Here is a 24,051-nt window from a genome sequence, read left to right as displayed (position 1 = left end):
CAGCTGTATCTACACTGTGCTTTTAATCCTGTGACAAGGATGTGAGGTAGACACCATCATCTACATTTTGCAGAAGAGACCCCTGGGCTCTGTATTTGGCTCGAGAGCAGGTGGTAAAGCTGGTGCCAGCTCCTAGTGCTGGAGACATCTACCGAGTGCTCTCTGTCTTCTCCAATATCCAGTCCACGTACTCAGCAACTTTGGTGTAGACGCCTGGTTGGTCCCTGCGGGCACAGCCTTCACCCCAACTGGTGATACCCACCAACTGCCATATTCCATTGTGTTTACAAACTAAGGGGCCACCGGAATCTCCCTGGGTCAGAGTGGACAGAAAAATACAATGATGGGGAATTATAACAGTGATAATTCAAATAAGGAGACCTTTGTTTAAAGACAGGTGCCATTAACATTTTCAGTCACACTTAGAACACCACACGTGCAGCCTCTCCATTTCCTTGCACCCCATTAGCCTTGAACAGAGTAAGCGTATCATTACAAAGCTGATTTATTCCTCATCCCATTCTCAGATGAGCTCAACAACTTTAGCATCATTACCCAAAGTTCAAGTGAATCTACTTTTCTTTTAGCGTAACCATGACACATGAAATTGTCCTTAAATAAGGCATGTAGCTGTACTGATTGTGAAATGTCTGTCATAGTCAACACAGATTATGAGGTACCTGTTAAAAGTAATGCATGATATGCATTGTTATGTTTAATTTGTTAAAAGTTATTTATGAAGTCCTCAGATCATTTAACCCTGAGTTTCAAAACTAAAACCAGCAAAATGTAATGTTGGAAGTTTGCTTTTGAATGAACCGTCTGCAGCGAACCATCATGTGTTTGTTTCTACAGTCTAATACATTACCTTACAAGCATCTGTCCCGCCTTCTTTGTAGCCAGCACAGATCATCTGCTTGGTTATAACATAGTCTCTGTATTTTTTCTGGCATTCTTCATTTGGTACCAAAGGAATAGCTGCCTTCTGTAGAATATTTTGGATATCACCTACAAAGCAAATAGACCTTTAAAGGGAGAAAATACAATAACTGGCAAATAAAACTAGAATTTCAAAGGAAGTAAAAATGGTCCACTTTCTACTAGGGTCATATTTTGTTCAAAAACTGTCAGTGAATGTCAAAGAGGTAGAATTCTACATATGGAAATAATGAGAAGGAAAGAGAGAGAGGAAGGGAAAGAAAGGGGATGGGAGGAGAGAGCAGAGGACTGGTCCTAACCAAAGTCCATCCTGGATAGTATTAAATATTTAAGTCAAACTCGCTTCAAATTCAGCTCAAAATGGTGGAACTTGTTTTTCTCTGGCCAATTTCAGGATTGACACTGTCTCAACAGATGGCCCTCAAAAAAACTTCCTTCCTTCCTTCATACTTTTAATACAAATGTCTGGGTGTTCTTGCCTTTCATATTTCACAAATTTAAATTATAATAAATATATAAAATTTATAAAAACAAATCACAAACATTTGACAGCAGAGAAGTATTGCATTCTTTACATAAAGTTTCATAACAAATGATACATTTATAGATAATTTCTTTCCATGTCTGTATTTCCCATATATATGTATATGTGCTTATGTATGGATGTGTATATGGTATATGTAGCCAGGTCAACATAGTGAAATAATGTGAATTAATTGAATAAAAGTTTGACTAGTTCTGGAACTATGGAGAAGACACAGCCAATCATCTCTTTTTATAAACATGACACAAACATGTCTGATAGTGTTTATCTGGCACTTGCTCTAAAAAGGAAGCATACTTATTTCTAGTGAAGTAGTTCAAGTCTCAACACACAGGAGCTCACTACCTCAGATCCTCACAAATGGTTCATTCATCCATCCATGATCTCAGGAAAGGCATGAAAAAATCCACCTCCATTTTAGCTACTTCCCAAGTAAAGCTGAACATCCCCTTCAGTCTAAATGCCAACAAGAAATGCAGGTATGTGGGAATATTAGCAGCATTGTTGCTCAAGGGTCTTAGAAACTTGGAATTCCATTGTAATTATGACAGAAATGAAAATATTATGTCTGCCCATCACCATTTCAATGTTATGGCAAATATTAAAACAACTTGGTATGCAGGTACAGTAATAAAGATATATGGTTGTCACTATGTAAATTGTTAATACATACCAGTAATTGTACTGCAATCTAGTTGTTTTTCATAACAAATCTATGTACTTTACATAAGCATTTAGTAGTATAATTAGAGAAAAAGTTGATTTACCATATTGCGAGGATGCATTAAAACAAATACTAAGAACTGTCCTTCAAGAGTGATGCTGGCACCTTGGCTACTGACACCAAAGGAGAGCATGGTAAACAGGAGCACTATGAGTACGGATGACCAGATGGGCTGCACTGGACCTGATAGTACCATAGGGCCAGAGTTCATTATGAAGAGTCATGAACATAACCTCTATTACGAGTAAGATGCTTAAAGCATGAACTCATCAGGTTTAAATTAAAAAAGCATGTTCTTGGGAATCAGAGGACCAATATTTTGGAATAAACATAAAGATTGTGAGGAAGGATGGTTGAGGAGCTGTGTGTTTTGACATTTAGCACAGGAACATGTCAGGCTGTACCTTTTTCCTTTGTGTAACCCCATCCAGTCACCCAGCAGTTGGTATAAACTGTATTTGTGTCATCTTTGGAAGGCAGGCATATTGGTTTTTGGAATTCTGAAAGGAAATTTCATGAATAGATTTGGATTAACTAAAACCTTAGATATTGGCTACAGAGTTGTGAGGTTACAGAGTTGTTAACAGACACTCGCAGTCAAGGTGTTGATGGGCATTTAGTTTTGTTGGAGTGGTGTGTGTCCAGAGTCAGTTACATGCTCCCTCCCCATTGTCTACCCAGTGTGTTTTTAGTAATCAACATCTAGCCCCCCCCACTTTCATATAGTTCTATATTCCTAAGCCCAAGCAACTGTACTGCTGTCAATCCTTTCAAAAGATGCACAATGTCACTAGACGGCTAAAACCTTTCCTATACCTACTGTTTTGTTACCATACACAAAGTTCTGCACCACTATGAGAAAGTCATTAAGATTTCTTGTCCCTTAAGTAGCAGTGATTGCATGGCAGGTCACAGGTCTTCACGTCCCAGGCAACCTAGTCTCTCCCTCAACCCCACCAACCAGAACAAAGACAATTGCTGCAGATCTCAGTCCTACTGAAGTGGGAATAGACACGGGTGCAATTCGGTTGTGCAGTTCTTCCTTAAGGGTGCTGCCTACCAGTATAATTCAAGGGCGTCTGAAGTTTTATTAGGGCAATATCATAGTTGCTTTCTGAGACTTTGTATTTCTGATGAATAATAATTTCTTTTATTCTTGAGGCAGGCGTTTCTTTTGTAATCTCTGAGAGATTAAGAATCCCGCCATAGATACGCCACACATCCGGGTAGGGAATCCTAGGAGAGAGACACGAAAACCAAAGTAACATTGGCATTGTTCCTTATTCATTTTTCCTAGCACTTTTTCTTGTGGGTGGGGAGAAGAAAGAAAATATTCCACATGACCCAGTTCTTCCTTCTGTCAATTTATCATCACCTGGCATTGGATCTCTGAAGATTTAGTTTGTAATAAATCTTCTTAAACTTTTATTTAAGACTCCCTTTTGACTGAAAAGGTGTGTGTGTGTGTGTGTGTGTGTGTGTGTGTGTGTGTATGAGGCAGGTACATACATTAAACATTTACTGATAGTATATCATAAAGAAATTTACTTCAAAGCAACATGTACTATTACCATTTATTAATGATGAAAGCAAATTCACATATTAATACTAAAAGAGAACATCCTCAATTATTTTCAGAATTCCTTAATATTTTGTAAATTTTATAATTGACAATGCTGAGAATGTCATCTCTCTCTCTCTCTCTCTCTCTCTCTCTCTCTCTCTCTCACACACACACACACACACACACACACACACACAAATGTAGCATCAAGTGGCAGATGTAGGTTTAAGACAATAAAGAAATTTTTGGAAATTCTATCCAGTGCCTAAACCAAAGTTCATCCAATGACTCTTGTATAAAACTCAAACAATCAGTTCAAACCACAATGTTTAAAGCACTATACAATCCAAAGCACACTATGACAAGAAATATTTTTAAGTTTTTGTTCTTTGTAATTAAATTGCTACATTTCTGTGAGAGCAGAAAGCCCTGTGCACACTGTACACACACTAGGATTCACAATATTAAATAGTCTTCACTTTGAGTTGTGTTTAGGGTACCATCTGTTGGTACTGTATGTCGTGACAACATGCATAGTGCAAAATAAACATGTTATGATTTAGGAAGAAAGGCTGCAATGTAGTCCTGTGACACAGAAGGCCTTGGGTTTATCATGTTTTTATTTGAATTAATTTTGGTCAGTGTACATTCAGGGACCTTTTACTGTTGCTAAAATTCTTGAGACCCCCCCCCACATTCAGTTGTACTGAGTCCATATACAGTTACAGTTCACAGTACAAGGGGCTGTGGTTGAGAATGCTCAACACGTACATCTTTTTGTAATTACTTCTGGTTTATTGCAAGTAAATATATGAGACTGCTTATGTCCCTTTCCCAGAAGCTCTGGGAAAACCAAGTTCAGTTTATCAATCCTTAAAGCAATTGCTTTCATGAAATCAGATCTATCAAGTAACCATATTGATTAAAATAAGTCCCAGTAGAAGACTGAGTTAAAGACACTTTGTTGCTTAAAATCTGCCTACCCATCTTTTAAATTTTAAGTTAGCCATATAAAATATATACAAATTAAATTAAAAATTATATTTTTTAGGCAAAGACTTGAAAATGTCTATCATCATCAAAACAAATATGTCACAGCCAAGGAGATGCATTGCCTTGGTGGACAAAGGGCTTGCTTCTCAAGCATGGGGTCCCAAGTTCAGATCCCAGGAGACATAGACAAGCAGATCCCTGGGACTTGCTGTCTAACCAGTCTAGTCAAAAGGGTTCAGTGAGAAACCCTGTCTCAACAAATAAGATGGACAGCCATACTAGGCTTTTTCTTTTAGGCTACCAACCAGCTTCCAAATAATGGCACAGAGACGTATTATTACTTTAGAATGCTCAGTCTATCTTAGGGACATTTCTGACTAGCTCATATAACTTAACCTGTTTCTCTTCATCTATGTTTTGCCTCAGGGCTTATTGCCTTTCTTATTTCTGTATATCTGACTTTCAATGGCCCTGGCATCAGCCTGACTTTCTGGCCCTGGGTGTGTCCCTCGTTCTCTCCTCCTCCTCTTGAGCCTAGATTTCTCCTATTTATTCTCTCTGCATCCCAGATCTGCCTATCTTTTTCCTGTCTAGCTATTGGCTGTTCATCTTTTTATTAGACCAATCAGGTGCTTTATTCAGGCAAGGTGAAACAAATGAAACACATCTTTTCATAATTAAAGAAATGCAGCATAAAAAAGTAACACACCATTGCACAGTTAAAGTAATTTTCTGCAGCATAAACAAATGTAGCACATCTTCGCCTAGTTAAAATAATATTCCACAAAAGACAGAAATATAGGAAAGATACCTGACGTTGACCTCCACATGTGTGTGCACAGGTAAAGATGTACACATGCACGTGAGCGCGCGCACGCGCGCACACACACACACACACACACACACACACACACACACACAGTGGGTCCAAAACTTACCCATCAAAGCAATGGGCAGCTGTCACTATCCATTCATGTCCAATGATGGTCCCTCCACACAGATGATTTTGAGATACCAGCTTCACTTGCAGGCTGACCTGCCATGGCCACTCCCCTAAAGAGGAGTTCGTTCCTCCCACAATTCGTGTATTTGTTTTTGTTGTGCAGACTAAAAAGTGTTGAGATGTGTGGTCAGAATTAGACACAAATCAGCATCTCCTCCATCCAAGGAAACAATATAAATGGTCCTGTCACATAAGACCAAGCCTTAAATCACCACAACCCAAACTTATATACAGTTCCTTAACAAATGAACTATACTCACTAGAGCTGTCCACAGATTTACACAATCTCAAAGAATAACCAGAGCTCGTATGGGCACTGTAAGTGATCCTAGCTGGAGAGCCATCCATGGATAACCTTAAGGAACATTTACACCTGGACAAAGTAAACAGAATAAAATCAGACCTGCAGAGAAAACAATAAAATAATTACTTTGGGGGTTATCAAAGAAATGGCGCCTTACCCCTCCACCTTGCAGTCTTGTGGAAGTAATGAATAAGCGAAGAACTGACAGCGAATTGTCCTTGTGCAAGTCTCTTGGCACACCTCTGCTCCTTGCACGAAGGTGACGTTCAGTTCTTCCCCTTCAAAGTCAACTCCAGAGTAAACTTTGAAATGGCAGGGTTCTGCACCAGGTACAAACATCAAAGGATATATAATGAGACAGGAAATAAGTCATAGTAACAAAGTTTCTAGCATCTTGAGAACCATTTCATCAACTTTTACAAGATCCCAAGATCTCTTGCACCTCTTGGGGATTAGTATTTGTCAACTTGACACAAAGTAGTTACCTGAAAAGAGGGAACATCAACTGAAGAGTTGTCTCCCTCACACTGATTTGTGGGCATGTGTGTGGGACATTTTCTGGAATAAAGATTGATGGATGAGGGTCCAGACCACTGGGGGGCAGTGCTACCTCTGGGCAGGTGGTCCTGGATTGTTTTTTTTTTTTTTTAAAGGTAGCTGAATACAATATAGGAGAAAACAAAACAAAACAAAAAAAGCAGCAATTCTCCATGGTCTCTGCTTCAGGGATTCTTTTTTTGGTTTTTGTTTGTTTTTTTATTTTGTTTGTTTGTTTGTTTTGTTTTTCGAGACAGGGTTTCTCAGTATTGTTTTGGAGCCTGTCCTGGACTTCGCTTGGTAGACCAGGCTTGGTCTCGAACTCACAGAGATCCACCTGCCTCTGCCTCCCGAGTGCTGGGATTAAAGGTGTGCGCCACCACCGCCCAGCTCGAATTTTTTTTTTAAAGGTAGCTGAGTACAATATAGGAGAAAGCAAAAGAAGCAGTAATTCTCCACTGTCTCTGCTTCAGTTCTTGTCTCTGTTTCTGCAACACAAGCTCCCTTCTTCCCCAGCTTGCTTTTGGTCATGGTACTTATCACAGCAACCAAGAGGCAAACTGGGACACGTCATGTACCATCACTGTCGAGTCACATTACCAGGGCGAGCTTTTCTGCAGGTGAAGAGACTGTGTCCAGAGATAGTGTTTTCTTGAGGAACAGAGGGACTTGGAGTGCCACTTTTAGATGTCTTAAGAAAGCAAGCATTCCTATTTAAAAAAAACAAGCAAGAAAGAGGAAGAAGACAACCTTAGAGGCATTAGACGGATACGGAGGCAGCTCCCATGTCTTTTTACTAAAATGCAACTCCGAAAATTGTATTCTGAGAAACTCTCTTTGGGCAGTCAGATGGCAAGACTCCGAAATACCTCAGGGATTAAATGTAAATGGAGTCACTTCTCCCTCTGGCAAAAGCTAGTAGGCAACCTGAAAAGAGTAGAGAGGGTAAAATTCCCCCTTCTAATTAGAAAAAGATAAAAAAAGAAAAGGCACCAGAGAACAGATTGTTTGGATTTAAGCTGCCTGAGGTATTATATCCACACACCACCTTCCGCAGGCCCCATGTTGTACATAAAGGAAATGGGAAGCTTGTCTAAAGGCGAAGAGAGTAGACCAGACCCTAGATCAGGATAAGCAGGGTTCTGATTTCTCCTAAGATTAAAGGGTAGACGGAATGAACAATCCAAAACCTTAATGCCATTAAGAAAGCTGTGTGATCCCTTTGCCCTGCTGCTGTTGTTTGACTCAATGGTATGTTTGTTTTATGGAAGGGAAGGTATGCAGATGAATCTGCTAATCTCTGAAGCAACCTGCACCTGGCAGAAAAGCTCCCACGTAAACTACAGGCCCCAAAGCTATTAGAGAAACCAGCAAGGCACCTGCGAGCCTCCCGTAGGAACTGAAAAGGCTAGGAGCGAGCAAGCAGGCTCACACTCACCTCTGGGACTCTGTCTTCCATTCATTCGTATAGAATGTGAAGAACAGGCAGGTGGGGTGGTAGGTGCAGATGGTACGACACACAATAGCGTCGGGGACGATGACCTGGCCCACGTCTAGGTCTGCAAAGGCAACGTGCTGGAACATATCCATGGGGCAGCCTGTGAATTCACGGACGAACATTCCTCAGCGACACAATGTCAAATCTGCTTGGGTGTTAGCAGAGTAACTAAGGCAATGACAATTGACTATTTGCAGCATTAAGCATCCTGAGTTTAATACCGCCTGTTGAGAGACTGAGGCAGCGTGCACAGGGCCTGCATGGGTCGGGTCTGCAAGCTTCTAGTTTTTATATGGCATTCTGAGTGCGACCTGTGACTCTGTTTTGTGCCTTCTCTTGGGCTCTTTTCCTTTTGTTTATTTGTTTTGTTCAATTCTGAAGTGTTAGTTCTTGTTCTCTTATTTCATTTTAGTTTGTTATTATCCCTTAGAAGTCTGTTTTCTAATGGCAGAAAGGGAGGGGAAAAGCAACTGGAAGAGGTAAAGGGAGGGGAAACCATAATCAGGATGTATTATGCAAGGAAAAAAATCTATTCTCAAAATAAATTGCCTATGAAATTATCTGCAAATTTGTAGTTTGTTCTTTGGAGAAAAACAAAACTTGTCCTCACTCTAGAGACAAATCCCTACACTGGAGAAGTAGGATAAGCCAATGGATACTGGAAGCACTTCCATCATTTCTAATACGAGATCGTTAGGAGATTCATGTGTCCTTTATACTATCTTGGTCCCAACTAAGCCTTTGGAACACGCTGTTTAATGTTTCATCTCTGAGTATCATGAGAAGTATTTTAATAAGATTGACACAAACTCTGAGGGGTTAACGACAACACCATGTGATAGTAGAAGAGGGAAGCTTCCTTTCATCCCCCTTACATATTTTTTCTCGTCTATTGTTTGTGCTGTTTACATGTCTTACTCAATTTGATACCATGTAAGAATCAATCTGATTCAATACTAGTAGTATGGAAGCTTAAGGATAATGATAAGACAATGAAACAATATAGTTAGGTCAAGGATGTGTACTTCTCATAATACATCCATTTGAGCAGTCTAGGATGCTAGACTCAACTACTTGAATTAACAACAACAATCATAATAAAAGCAGATACATGAAGACACTGTTTCTGGAGAGAATGTAGGTATCTATGCCAACCCACAACTGCATCCCCCCAAGATATCCCTAGCAGGTCCTTCTACAAGTTTTCCGAGACATTTGTAGTTGAAAAGGAACTTGCCACCTCATGACAAAGTCAGTTTCTTTTCTGGGCCACTGGAGATGTTAGGGATGTTTAAAACATATTTTCTACAAAATCCTATCTATCTAAACCAACCCTGTAGAATCATGTACTAATTCATTACCTAAAGACAGCCTTTCAAGACTGAAGAACAGACTTTACCAACTTGAATATACTTAACATCTTCCTTTACTCATTTCTAAATTTTACATTTTTCTAGGTATTCTGTCATCTTAGTGGCCCTCTTTGGCTGTACTCCAGCTTTCTATTGCTCCACACAGAATTCAGAATCAGAACCAGGCAGGATGGGCATCTCATATTCTAAACAGTATTTTTATTCTAAAGGTAGGTTGTTAACCTACATGTGCTGGATAGTGATCTATCAACTTGACACAAGTTGGAGTCATCAGAGAGGAGGGAGCCTCACTTGAGAAAACAACTCCAAAAGATCAGGCTGTTGGCAAGCCTATAGAGCATTTTCTTAATTAGTGATTGATAGGTAAGGCCCAGCCCATTGTGGGTGGTGCCATCCCTGGGTTGGTGGTCCTGGGCTCTATGAGGAAGCGGGTTGAGCAAACCATGAGGAGCAAGCCAGTAAGCAGCTCCCCTCCCTCTTCTTTGCATCAGCTCCTCTCTACAGGTTCCTCCCCTGTTTGAGTACCTGCACTCACTTCCCTCAGTGATGGAGTGTTACTTGGAAGTGTAAGCTGAAATAAATCCTTTCATCCCCCCATGTTTCTATGATCATGGTATTTATCATAGCAATAGCAACCCTAACTAGTATACTACGTCTATTAAAAGTGTGACGGTATGAAATAAAAATGCACAGAACCCATCTTTTCTATAACCATGATGAATACTGGCAAAATGAACCAAACCACCAATTTTGGATTTCTGTAATTTAGATAAAGGGATACACAATCGAAGGGCAGAAAAATGGCCAACCCACAGTAAGCGCTGTGTGAGGCAAGTTCCACAGAGACCTTGAAAATCAGCTGTCAGAATGGCTGGAGATCCTCAAAAGCCACAGTCCCCCATTACCAAACAAATGCCAGTACTTGACTTATCTAGAAGCTCCCTGGGAAATCCTCCTCATGGGGCTTGAGTTTATTTAACCTGACCCTTGTTTTGCATAGTGTCAGGAGTCCTTTCCTTGAGCCCATGTGTTTAAAGAAAAGGGAAGAAGGAAAGAGTGAAGGAGAAAAGCAGGAAGGGAGAGGGAGGAAAGGAGGAGAAGGAGAGGGAAAGAAGAAGGGAAAGGAGGAAAAGGAAAAGTGGGAAGAGAAGAAGAATAGGAAAGGGAGGAGGAGGGGGAGAAGCAAGGAGTCCTGGCGATTCGGGAACATGAAGACATCTGCCTGTGTGGTGGAAATGACTCTCAGGGAAGATACCAAGCCATTAGTGTGGAAAGATTCTCTCGGTTAGAATTGTAAACAGTATTGACTCACTAATGGGGGAGGTGTGGTTATCTCCAATGCTTTCAAAATCCATGCAGGAAACAGCTGAAAACTAGTCTTTAATTTTAAATTTTGAGTTGTGAGGCAAGAGGTTAGCCATTTCAAAGACATTAGGGAGAATATTAGGATATTTGTGTAACTCTAAGTGGTAGGCCTGTTATGTGACCATAGCATATGGTTATACCCCAGGAACTGCTGTTTTCTTCCTCCCTAAAGCATTGTTGATAAAATTGAGGAAAGGGTGTGGTAGTAACTAAAATCACCCATGACTTAGAAATTTAATTTAGGCTTTGAGGCCCAAAGATGTCTTCCTGTGGCTTTGGTGGACATGCAAGGGATGTGTGAAAACCCTGCCTCTTAAAAATCAGGGCCATTTTCTGAAATATCCAGGACTTTTATCACTCTGTGAAGGACATTTAATCTGACTGAAGCAATGTGAGAACTCATTGCACTCAAGAAAGCAAGTTCAGGGCAGTCTGAGACTGGGCGTGCCAGGTAGCCTTTGAGGCTGTGGATAGCACCTTGAGGCAGGACAAAAGAATGTTGTCAGGTCTTCCCTGAGCATAAAAAATACTTTAAGCAGTGTGCTGTTAAGACTGGAGGGTGGTTTGCTCCAGGCAAAAAACAAAAAAACCAAACTCCTGGTGTAACTTGTTGTCTGGCATGGCAATGTTGGGAGGTATGGCCTGCTGGGAAGTCATGAAGCCGTAGCCCACATGAATGGACTAATACCTTTCTTGCATGAGTGGGTTCCTGCCCTAAATCAAGGCTTCCTCTTGTGTCCCTTGTCTTCCATACATACCCACTGCCTTTTTCTACCATGCAGTAATGCAGTATGAAGTCCTGTGATGGAGAACATTATGTTCAGAGGATAAATTTACTGAGCTAGCCTTGTAAAACCAAAATTGTTTTTAACTTGTACAAGCCATGTGGAAGTTACTCCTACCTTGAATGTACCCTATCATCTGACTTGAGATGGACCACTTCCTGGAGTGGTTGGGTTATTCTAAAAAAATTGTGTGGAACACTTTGAAGAGTATTGGAATTAGCTCTTCTTTAAATTTCTGGTAGATTCTGCATTGAAGCCATCTGGGCTTGGGCTTTTTTTGGTTTGGAGACTTTTGATGACTGCTTCTATTTCATTAGGGGCTGTAGGTCTGCTAAGATTGCTTATATGTTCTTGATTGAATTTTTGTAAGTGATATCTATTCATTTTGAATTTTGTGGAGTACAGGTTTTCAAAGAATGCCCTAACGATTCTCTGGATTTCCTCAGTGTCCGTTGTTATGTCCCCCTTTTCATTTCTGATTTTGTTAATTAGCATGCTCTCTCTCTCTCTGCCTTTTGGTTAGTTTGGATAAAGGTTTGTCTATTTTGTTGATTTTTTTCAAAGAACCAACTTCTTTTTTCATTGATTCTTTGTAATGTTTCCTGGTTTCTATTTTGTTGATTTCAGCCCTCAATTTGATTATTTCCTGGCATCTATTCCTCCTGGGTGAGTTTGCTTCTTTTTGTTCTAGAGCTTTCAGTTGGGCTATTAATTCTCCAGAAAAATTGCTGTTGGTTACAAAATATTTCACTGTCTCAGCTAGTCCTACAAGGTCATAAGATTAAACAAGCTAACTGCTGTGTTCTCCTTTTGTATGAAATGCTTGCTTGGATGGCTGAGGCACCTGTCTTGCTCACACCCAGACAGGACATTAGTTAATTTGACTTCCTCAAATTATAACTCTGTGGGTTTTGCCTTTATAATCCTGTAGGCCTTACCCAGAGAACTCTCTATGGTTTGATCTTTTTTTAGTTAAAAGTCTTTATTTTGCTAAAACCAAACCCTGAGTGAGACTGATGGTGAATCTCTGAATGACCCCAGACTCACAACAGACCTTGCCAGAATTAGCCATCCCATCTTTAGCTTCCTGACCTGCAGAATCATGAGCTAGAAGAGGCTTTTGTTTCCTTTGGATCTATCCCAGTCATCTGGCAGACAAGCAGTCTAAGATAAGCATGATGTGCAGAACAGACCACATTTGAATAAAGAGCCCCATCTCCTGTAGTCAAGCTTTCAAAAAGCAGGAAAAAAGGTATTAAAACTAAGTAACTAACAAATTTGAGCCAACTGAATGGACAGCATAAAGAGGATATGATGAGGGGAAAAAGGCAAATAAGAAGAGAGATAGATTGTTTTGGCTTCTCCATCTTTCATAGAGAGGTCATATCCCAGAACTCAGAAACAATACAGCACATAGCATAGAGCCAGCATTCAGTATTGGCACTATTTACTATAAGTGGTATGGTTTCAGCAAATCACACCACTGGCAACTTGATGTGCTAAATATGATGGCACTTGTCTGGGTAATTCAACGGGAACTACATCTGTATAGTACCCTTTTCTCACTGGATATGGACACCAACGAATGACCTCACAGTTTTCTCTGTAATGTCACTGTACTTTCCTAATGCTATTTTTGTAGGAATAAAACTAGATGTTTATACAATATAAATGTATTATCTTTTAGTCCTAGACATCAGAAGGCCAAAGTAAGTCTTACTGGGTGTCAGTCCAAAGGCTGGCTTGGCTCTGTTCTCTGGACGAGCATGTAGGGAGACCTGTTTCATGCCCCATTCCTTCTACAGGTTATGGCATCCATTTGCTTTAGGCAGCAATGTAACACTTTCAAGTCTTTTTACCTCTGACTTGGACCCCTCTGTTTCTTCTTTATCAAATTTGGACCCTTGAGACTGGATAGAGCACATTCTGGTAATCCAGAATAATTCTTATTTCAAAGATGCATTTCCCATATAATCACATTTACACAAAGCCTTTGGCCAAATGCATCATATACCCAGGTCCCTGGAAGTGACTCATGGATGTTTCTGGGCACTCTCATTTAGCACGTCACAATCACGGTGGAATTACCAATCTCTGAAAGGGCACAGGGCTTCAGTGAGAATCCAGATACCAGGTTATCCATGGTCTTTATACTGGTAGGTGTTCCACTTGAGCTATGCTTCAACAGGCAGTTGTTCCTGAATGTCAACAAAAGATGTTATGTTTCTTAAGGTGCATAAAATTGTGTGGGTAATAATTGCTATTAAAATGATAACCACAACGGTGCATTATTGGGCCATTATTCATCAGTAGACACTCTTCCCTTCAGCATAGGGCAGTTTAGGGTGTGAACGGGGTGGCAGACATCATTGTCTGAAACTACACCTTCATCCCATACACAGCCTATGGGTACCTTTGAAATTTACACTTTTGGGGTTGTGCCATTGAAATTAAGTCTGTAAATAAAGAAAATGCTCAGGACTATACTCCCTTTGCACTTGCATTGGAAGAAAAGCAGATTTTTTTCATGGAGGATGCTGTTGAATACTGGAGTGTGCTTATGGGAACCATTCAGCCTCACTCACCGGTACTCAGGGCTGTGAAATGCATTTGTAGCATATGTGAAAAACTGGCAGTGAATATTGTTTGTGCAAAGTTTCTGGCATTCTTCAACACTGTTGGTCTTAGATATCTTGAAGTTGGACCCTCTCATATCAAGTCCTTCATATGTGTCTTGGTGGCAAGCTGAAATGAAACACAGAGAGATATTTGGTCAAACTTCTTTCTTCTGACAAAACAGCTCTTCTATCGGAGCCATTTTGAAGGCCAGTCTCCTATATTTGGTGACTTCCCTAGTAAGTGCAGGATTTACAATTTTTTATTACATATCTAACTTAGCAGACCCTGCTGGGCATTAGCATACCCAGTGTGTTTACCTGACTCCTATTGTCCCAGCATTAAAAGCAGGTTATTTTGCTTCTTAATCTACAAGGTGCATACAACGACACAGTCTCACACTGAAGTTACCTGTAGCACTGATAACAAACAACACAGTAATAACAGTCCATCTAGTATGTGCTAGAGATTAAAAGTATTTGACAAACTGGTGTACCTTTGACTTCTGGGGAAACAAACAAAAATCTATGACCTGCATCTATTTCTCTTTCTTCACCTATTTGGGTTTAATTGTGATTGGTGACTGCAGGTCTCACCGCTGGCATCTGTGTTAAATCTTTTACAGACTGTGGGAATTTATTTATGAGCATGATGAAATCATTTCCCTTCTTGCTTTAAAAATTCCTTAAATTCTATCATTACCACTATTATCACCACTACCACCGCACCCTCTAGTCCCTTCTTGCCTTGCAAATCTGGCTGGTTTGTAACTGCCATGGCAACCAGATGAAGCAAGCCCTGAGCCAACATGCAAGCAGCACTTGAAGTCTATTGACATGGGCACAGCCATGTAAAGGACCAATGCCATGAACCCCAGGAAATTGGCAAAACCTTCTCTGGGTCTAAGCCCTGGTGTTCAGGAACAGCTGACTTGTGTGTGTAAAGACTAGTAACTTGCCGTCCTCCTCCAGGATGTTTACAGCCCAAGAGGAGAGACTACCTACCTTAGGGACACCCCTCTGAGACTAGTTAGCCCCTCTCCTTAGCTGGACATAATAAGCACTCTGGAGTTCACAACATATGGCACTCCCTTTCTACATGTTGGTCTGTGTGTCTGTACTTTCTTATTGCCATGATGCCCCTAGTCAGTTTTCTAGGACTCAATCCATGACAGTTGTGGAAAACTCCCATTTCAGACCAGGATTACTTTGAACTTGAGATGGTCTTTGCCTCTGCTTCCATAGTGCTGGGATAATAGCCACATACTAGCACACCAGTTTTTAAAATTGTCTTTAATCAATTTAAGCATCCTTTTCATTGAGTTTTGAAGGGACTTTAGCCAGCCCAACCCATCCTTTCAAGTTTATCTCATGTGTCAAAAGTATTTTATTTTAACAGAAAGTAAGCCAAATTAGGCTCTTGTAGGTTCTGTTTTTAAGACAACTTAGATTAACAGTGTGTGTGTGTGTGTGTGTGTGTGTGTGCATTAGTCCAAATGATATCCTGTTGTACATAACTAAGTTTCTGAGAACCATAAAATTAATTTATACATGGAGACTCAGACTGTATGCTGTTGGGGGTAAATGGGAACACTGGAAATTTGAACCTACAGAATGAGCTTTGAAAGATGAAACAGCATAATCCAGAACAGTTCTTAAGATTCCTCCAACACCCCACCTCACTCTGTTTATCGCTTTCATTTTCTCATCAGTCCCTACCCTGTTAGAGAAATGTCTTCCTTGTATTAACCCTTTAAGATGGTGTAGGAACTGTTTCCTAGGACAGCAGTTGCAAAGAATGTCAGAAATAAAGCTCTCTAACATACTAGCATTCACATCCCTTGTAAGAAATGTTATGCTTGGCATGATTGACAGAACTCAGTCCTTCAGTCTGGGCCAAAAGGCAAACAATAAGATTTCATAAACCATCCATTTTCACAGTCCTTTTGGGTGTCAAATGACCCTTTCACATCACTACTTATGAGAGTAGCAAAATTACGGTTATGAAGTAGCAGTAAAAAGTTTTTGGATGGGGTTCACCACAATGTGAGGAACTGTTTTGAAGGATTTCAGCATGAGGGAGGTTGAGAACCACTGTCTTAAGCCTTCATCTATGGCCTAGTGGCATCCAGAAAGTCCTACATTGTGGCTTACTGCCCTGTGCCTGGTAGAATGTGTTGCAACAACTCTGGCCTTTACCACAGAGTACATCTCCTCCGCTGTAAGAATCTAAAATGTTTCTAGACATTGCCAAGTGTTCTTTGAGCTGGAAAGGGCAACATCAAGTCTGGTAGGAGCCACAAATGGCCAAGAAGTGAACTTAGGGAATACATGTCCCAGAGTCTTATCTGAAAAGTCTTGTCTGGAAACAGGGATGCCTGCTGTTTGGAGTGAGCCTTCATTTTCTCCCAATCTTACATTGTGTATGAGTAGCATAGATAATGGAGGCCCAATAAGGCTGTGCATTATAACTGATAAAGACAAGAACATTATCAAGATATATGTAGCTCCTTCTAACGTCCAAGATTCTGTTCCAGCTCCGTTATCATTCTTAGTGTTGTCTTCTATGCTTTGGTTGTGAGCCTAACCTTTAACAACTGAGCTATCTCTTCAACCCGTGTTCTCTTCTCAACGTCCACCATAGTACAGACTTTGAGCAAAAGCTACTCTGAGACTGAGTGTTATTAATTTAAATTTTGTTGGAAAAAGTCACACCTTACCGCTTATTTGATGGCCACACTGCTTTAAAGAATGACCAGAAATGGCACCCGTCCGATGCACTCTTGGCAAGGTCCCTGTGATGCTGTCCTTTAAGAAGCAACCAAACCTGTTTAAAAAAAAAAGATTCATTTTTTTAAAAAGTGGGGTCTGTAATGACAAACGCATTAAGACATCCCCAAGCATTTTCTGTGTGTTGATAAATAAGGCCTGGGGTCAGGAAACTGATAGCATTTCCTTTATGCTTGCTGAAAAAGACATTCTTAAGACAATTCCACTCTATCTACAGCACTGGTTTTTCTGCATGTTCATGATGTAAGTGCAGACAGCCAACCATATTCAAGAGTAATTGACTATGCCTGCGTGTTGAGTTTCCATAGATCCCCTTCCCAGAAGAAAATTGTTTTTGTTTTATGTGGTACCAAGGAGGAAACCCTGGGCTCCCAGCATGCTAATCAAGTGCCCCACAGCTTGCCAGCTTCTTCCCTTCTGTCCACACCCCCCTAGCTTTTATTTAGTTTATTTTGAAGCAAGATCTTGTTAATGTATGCAAACTGGCCTTAAAATTACTACTCTCCTGTCTGAATCTCCTACATTCTCTAAAGTGATGATTATTTTTGTAAGTATTTTTAATTGATTTTAAAAAGTTGAATCACCCATGATTTGGGTCTCTATGTGATATTATTCATCGTGTTTACTGATTCCTGACAGTTTCTCTATAATGGGAGTATTTTTCTGTATTCCATATAAACTTTATGTTAATTTTACTATTTATAAGAATCCTAGACCCTAATTCAATTTTTAATACAGTGAATCTCACATACAGTCTGTGTTTTTTTTCCAGATTATCACATAGGGGCTAGTAGATGAGTACCAAACTTCTAATTCTTAAATTCAGATAGAGTGAAAATGAAAGTTATGCATATGGAATTAGAAGCAAAAATTTACATTTTGCTATTAAGTAAAAGAAAATTAAGGTGAAATTTCCAACTATATTTCTAATACTTGCATTTTTCAAAATTACCAGTTAATAATAATACACATAATAATACACACACACACAATTTACATTCTAAATGTCTAAATGTGTGAACTATTTCACTACAGGTGCCATTGAGATATGCCTACTGAGTGTTAAGTGTATTATCCACAAATTCCTGCTTTATATATTCTTAACTTTACATACTCATAACTATAGTAACAAGTCAAACATGTACTTCTTTATACAGGTGCAATTTTCACCCTTTACTCGACGAGTAACATGAAAGTGAATAAAATGTGTATATTTGGTAGTGAAAGAATAAAGTCCACTGTGAGGGTCTATAGCTCCCTTTTAAAGTGGTTACTGTAACTGGATAGAAGTTCACCGAGCTATGTAGTCTCTAGTTAATCTGGGTGTGTGATTGTTTTATTTGCAGCATTTATAGTAATTTAGAGTATAATAATGAATGAGACAGAAAATATATATTAGAATACCACTCAATGATGAAGAAAAAGGACAAAATGGATAGAATTAGAAGGTCTAATATTAAGTGGAGTCATATAATCGAAGAAAGAAAAAAAACACTCATGTTCTCCCTCATATGCAGAACCTAGCCAATAGTATATTTATATTCATAAACAAACATATATGTGGGGACAGTATGACATGTTGGAAGGTGAACAAGAAAGGCTAAATATTGCTGTGTGAGGAGGGACCCTTTCTTGTAACATGCCCTGTCTTCAGGTCTTGACTAGAACATCACTACTTCCTACTGATGTGAACAGGAGCTGGGGTTGTTAGCATGCCTGTCTCTGGGCTCACTAGCCTGGCAATCTGCTTCAGAAAGAAACAGTCTAGGAACTTCTGATGAAAATGGTCTTTGAACTCTCTGAGAAACATGACACCATTTTTGCCTACAAATGGAAGCAGTTTGAGAAATGTCTAACCAGATATGATAAAATATCACCTCTTACCTTCTGTCTGGCTCCTTGGTCGGACTTACTGAGAGAAAGCTGAAGAGCAAGCACCTGGGGTGAAATGTGCACATCTTCTGACAGTAGCTGACATCTGGGGTGTATATGGCAGCTATGTCCCCACCTCTGAAGAAGCTGTTTTTATACAGTTGATTCAGACATCCTGTGATAGAACCATTAAAAGTAGAAGTGCATGTGTTTTGTTATTCTTATTTATTTACCCCAATGACTACCCAGAGGTCTTTGCAACAGCAGCAGTAGAAAGAAGCGTTATGACAATGATTTAAATGGTACAGCATGTTATTTAGAGTCATCTTATGGGCACTTACACATAAAATTTGATTCTTTTTCATTACCTATAGAATAATTTGCATATAAATGATCCCAGTTAAAATGCAGCATGATTTTTTCTCTGCGTGCTGTCTAACGTGGTGTGAAAACATCTCACCTTAAAAGTGGACATACAGCATTTTTTCAAAGCCCTTTCAGGACAAACATCTCCCTAGATTCCTCAACACTTTAAGGGGGCTTGAAGTCAGGACCATTATCTGTGTCTTTTTTTTCATGAAAGAAGTCAATAACTCAGTCTGAGTTGCGTCATGGTTAATATCATACAGTGAATAAATGTCCTGGGAAATAAAAGTCATTCTGACTCTCAATCCTATCTGTCCCCTTTAGAGCCTGCAGTCTGCCTTGGCCTTATTCAAGCAAACGAATTATTGAGTACTGATTTCCTACAAACTTGTTTCTTGGATAATGAAAATGCATCTGCAGAGACCCACACCTAGACATTATGCACACCCACACAGAGTTCTTGGAACACAGAGCTCTGAATGGGATGTCTCCATTAAATCCCTCCCTCAAGGTTCAGGGAATCCCACAGAAGAGGAGCCAGAAAGAGTGCAAGAGCAAGGGGATGGCAGACCCTAGAATAGTCCCTTTTAGTCAATTCAGCAAGGCTGTTATGAGTTAACAGAGACCGAAGCAGCACGAAGAGGGCCTATAAGGGTCTGCACCAGATCATCAACATATATATTATAGCTTTTAGTTTAGTATTTTCGTGGGACTCTTGAGTGTGTGAGCAAGTGGGTATCTAATTCTTGTACCTTCTCTTGGGGCTGTTTTCCTTCTGTTGGTTTGCCTTGTCCAACTTGGATGTGATGACTTTTGTTTTATTATATTTTATTTTGCTGTGTTTGGTTGTCATCTCCTAGAAGCCTGTTCTTTTCTAATGAGAGGCAGAAATGGAGTGGAGCTGGAGAAGATGGGAGGTAGGAAGGGACTGGGAGGAGTGGAGGGAAGGGAAACTATAATAAGAGTATATTATATGAAGAAAGAAGCTATTTTCATTAAAAGCCTGAATAAACAGTTCTTAAATTAAAAAAAAAAACAAAAACAAAAGTGCATTTGTAAGTGAACTTGAAAATAGGCTGAAGCCTGTGCTGTTTGTGCTGACTCACTCCATTATGTGCAATATTCTGTACTCCACATATCATTAGAGAATTGTCTTTAATTTATTTAATATATGAATTTGTAGTTACCTGAGAAGATTCAGCTCAAATCTTTTACTGAGTTTTCATCAGTCAGATTTTCATTAATTATGCAGTACTCCAGCAGCAACCTTATCCATCACTCTTTGGGTATCTATGTTGTCATTGCTTTTCAAAGAATGGGTATCTAGACAACATGTATTTTATTAAGCACTGAAGATTTAAGATTTCCAATGTTCTACCTGTGTGGGGATCCTGCTGCTAAGTCCCATTTGGATGAGTCAAACTAGCAGTATTGCTTCTCTTCTTATCAGAGAGGTGTTGCCATGCCTACCTTGGGTCAGGTTTATATTTGGAAAGAGCCTATTTTCCTGGGTAGAAGCTCTTGGGAATATGTCTTCCCCAGTGTGCATCCTAAAGTATCTCATTTCACAACAAACTGAATAGTAGGCTCACTGGTAATGGTAGCTATAAAGAGACTTGTTATTTTAAATGTGGTTAGCATTTCATGATTATTGAACAGACGCTCCTCTGCCACTCCATTGCACAGACACTTACAAAAACACAATGTGTGAGCAGTGATAGCCTGGAAATTCCTATCTTGCAGATGAGTCTTGGTAAACTAGCATGTGACTCAGCCGATGAAGGAGATTGACTAGAAATGTTCCAAAGGCAGAATTGTTTATCTTCCTCAGTTGGTAATGGCAACAATGATAATGATGATGATGACAATGACAGTGTTATTTGTTCAGAGTCTACACAAATTAAGACTTAAGTGATCTATAATGATCATGACTTTCAGTTTTCACGTTGACTCCATGTTCATGAACATTGGGCATGTTATTTAGTCATATTAAAATTTTACATGATCAAAAAAAGAGAAGACAGAATACCATCAATTAGGAAAGAAAAGCATCTTACCTTTAAAGGAATTAGTGCCTGCACTCAGTCCTAATCACATGAGTCTGATCCCCACAGAACCCACAGAGTGAAAAGGCAGAGCCAACTTCCACAAGTTGTCCTCTCATCTCCACATGTGGTCCATGGCACATGTATGTGTGCATATGTGTGTGTGCTTGCACATGCATACACATGCATGTGCAGACATAGATAGGAGATAAATGGATGTTCAAACATGTTCATAATTAAATGTCAGATGTGAAAAGATAATTCACCAAGGAATAAAAGTGACTATAAGTATATGAAAACTGCTAACAATGCAGGAGCCATTTTCCTGGATAAGTGAAGCTAGCTACCACCCCTCATCTAGGAACCCTCTCTTTACAGCAAATGGAGACCACCACAGAAAGCCACAATGGGATACATTGCAGAGGTCAACATATTGTGGGGTACCAAGCTCCAATGCATACATCTACATCACGTATCCTGAATCTATGGCTCGGGGCATATCGTGAAAGAGGGCACAGAAGGATCATGATAGCTAGGATATCAGAAAATCTGCAGCAAAACAAGAAATGACTGCTTAAACAAGACAAGAACAATGGCAATACCAATGGACATGGTAATGTGGAAGGGGGAAATTTCATGGGGCCCCGCTCTTAAATAAAGAACTACAGGCAACTAATGACTTCTGAGAGTAGGAGAATTAGTGTCTCCTGGAGATGAGCCCACTTATAGGTTGTCCAATGTACACATATACACACAAACCATACATACACAAACAAAATGAACTCAGCAAGTTGTACTTAATACACTTTGTGTACATATATAAATGTATATGTAGCAAGAATAATAAAAGAAAAAAGAGGCAATCAGCTTAAGAGAGAAAGGAACATGAAGGAAGTGTGCTGGTCTCAAGATGCTTAATGGTAGCGAGACCCAGAAGTTCAAGTCAAGTAAACCTGGGTCTTTTCCTAGAAGTCTAGGAAGACACCTGTTACAAGACTAGTTCTGCTTATGTCATCAGGTCAGCACTGTCTGCAGCTCCTGGCTCTGGCCTGACTGTGTCACGAGCTGCAGCCTGGGCATCAGCAGTAGAAGCAGCATTTCCAGGACCACGTGGACCAACGCATGGAGATGGTTTCTCAGGAAGAAATCAGGACACAGTTTGCAGAAAGCTGACTGTATGCCAGACTACAAAGCAACAGGTGCCTGTTAGCGCCATCCTAATGTGACAGTTGAGCACTCTCATATGCTTTCGGGGAAAAACCAAAGAGAGAATGACTTTCGGGACGAAAATCCCATAATCTGTGTCACAAAACCTCCAAAAGTGTTTACACTTTCGTATCAAACCTTTTTTATTTCCCAAAATTTAATTTATAAGATGACTGGATGTGTGCATAGAATGTACACAAAAATATGATAAAGAGGAATGGATAGCAAAAATGTTTGTTTGGATTAGCACTAGGAATAAATAGCAAAGGTAAATTAAAGATATTCTTAAGTCATTTATAATACTTTAAAAACAGATAGATTGATAGGTAGACAGACAGATACAGAAAAACACGAAACCTTAAAGAAATAACTTAACAATAGTTATTTCACACTTTGGGAGTACACAAAATACTTGGTTTTAAGTATTATATGTATCTGCATCTCTAATTTTACTATCATGTCATAAATTTTAAGTCATTTTCTCTTAGCCATGGTCCATGGCATTTCTGGCTATCAGTCCTCCATGTTCGATTGACTTGGACATGGCAATAGTTGTGACATAGAAGAGCAGGTAGGGATGATGGGACAGATGGAAGGAGATGTAATTAGCAGACTGGGATATTTTTCTCAAAGAAACGACTTCTATTTCCAAGGATAAGCCTTCTTCAGAGCTGTTAATCTTTGCCAAATACTTGAAAGTAAAGAAAACAACCCTTGTGGTATGACCATATCATACATCACCCTGGACTCAGAATTTGCTCCTCGTTTTATGCCAGGGAAATCCTCACTCTGTAATGACTATTGAGAGGGGGTGTTCAGGTCCATTCTTACTCTCCAGAATCTACTGGAACACACACAGAGAGAAAGAACAATGACACCGAGAACTGAAAGCTCTCCATCTGGACTACCAAGGGGATAACACACTAGTTAAATCTGAAGCCTGAACCCTCAGTCAGAAACAGCTCCCTGTGCCTTATATTAAAAATATCACACTAATTAGATACTTGAATTGGACCCAGTCGCTGCACAGTGTCTCATACGCTTTCCATCTTTCAAGTGGAATTTGTTTTTTGAAGGCTGATAATAAAAACAAGGACCTATCCGGGGACGGGAGGGATTCTGTCAGTGAGTAATGTTTACACAAAAATGTCTGCTAACAGATGCACTGAGAGCCTGTTGTCTCTGAGCCCCTTCCCCTCGTCCATGCGTGCTTGGGACAATGTAGCTAAAGAGAAGTTCTTGCCTTGAAGTATCGGGCTAAAGGCTTTCTCCAGGAGTGGTATATTTTACATAACTTTTCCTCTGTCACTATTTGAACTGCTACAGCTAATACTTACCACAGGAAATCGCAGCAAACAAGGAAATGAAATAACCCACGTGGCTGAATAAAATCATCCTTTGAAAGAAAAAATAAAACATAAGTAACAGCCAGGTTTAGATCATATTTACCATGTATTTAACAGACAATTTAATATAGAGTTTGCCTTTTGGTAAATACCTAAATTGAAAAGCAAAGCACACAATCATC

The 24,051-nt window shown here is 39.8% G+C and overlaps 1 protein-coding gene across 2 annotated transcripts; it reads right to left on the bottom strand.

Moving 5' to 3' along the window:
* On the bottom strand, positions 1-23,918 carry Klkb1 (kallikrein B1). 2 transcript variants are annotated; one of them, XM_005066518.4, is made up of 14 exons: positions 23,861-23,918; positions 18,919-19,081; positions 16,965-17,071; positions 14,215-14,374; positions 13,718-13,827; positions 8,047-8,206; positions 7,209-7,318; positions 6,229-6,391; positions 6,028-6,140; positions 5,703-5,871; positions 3,268-3,443; positions 2,612-2,707; positions 869-1,008; positions 1-313 (listed from the first exon to the last, which is right to left on the bottom strand). In XM_005066518.4, exons 1-14 carry the CDS (start codon positions 23,916-23,918, stop codon positions 149-151), a joined length of 1,890 nt encoding a protein of 629 aa, XP_005066575.1. In that variant the 3' UTR covers positions 1-148. The 2 variants fall into 2 exon arrangements, with proteins under 2 accessions (XP_005066575.1, XP_040587873.1); XM_040731939.1 differs by lacking the exons at positions 869-1,008; positions 23,861-23,918 and having other exon boundaries at positions 285-313; positions 18,919-18,992.
* Positions 23,919-24,051: the final 133 nt, after the last annotated feature.

The sequence above is a fragment of the Mesocricetus auratus genome, unplaced genomic scaffold, assembly GCF_017639785.1.
Source record: "Mesocricetus auratus isolate SY011 unplaced genomic scaffold, BCM_Maur_2.0 Super-Scaffold_100026, whole genome shotgun sequence".
NCBI lineage: Eukaryota > Metazoa > Chordata > Mammalia > Rodentia > Cricetidae > Mesocricetus > Mesocricetus auratus.
This window is presented reverse-complemented; position numbering and strand designations above follow the sequence as displayed.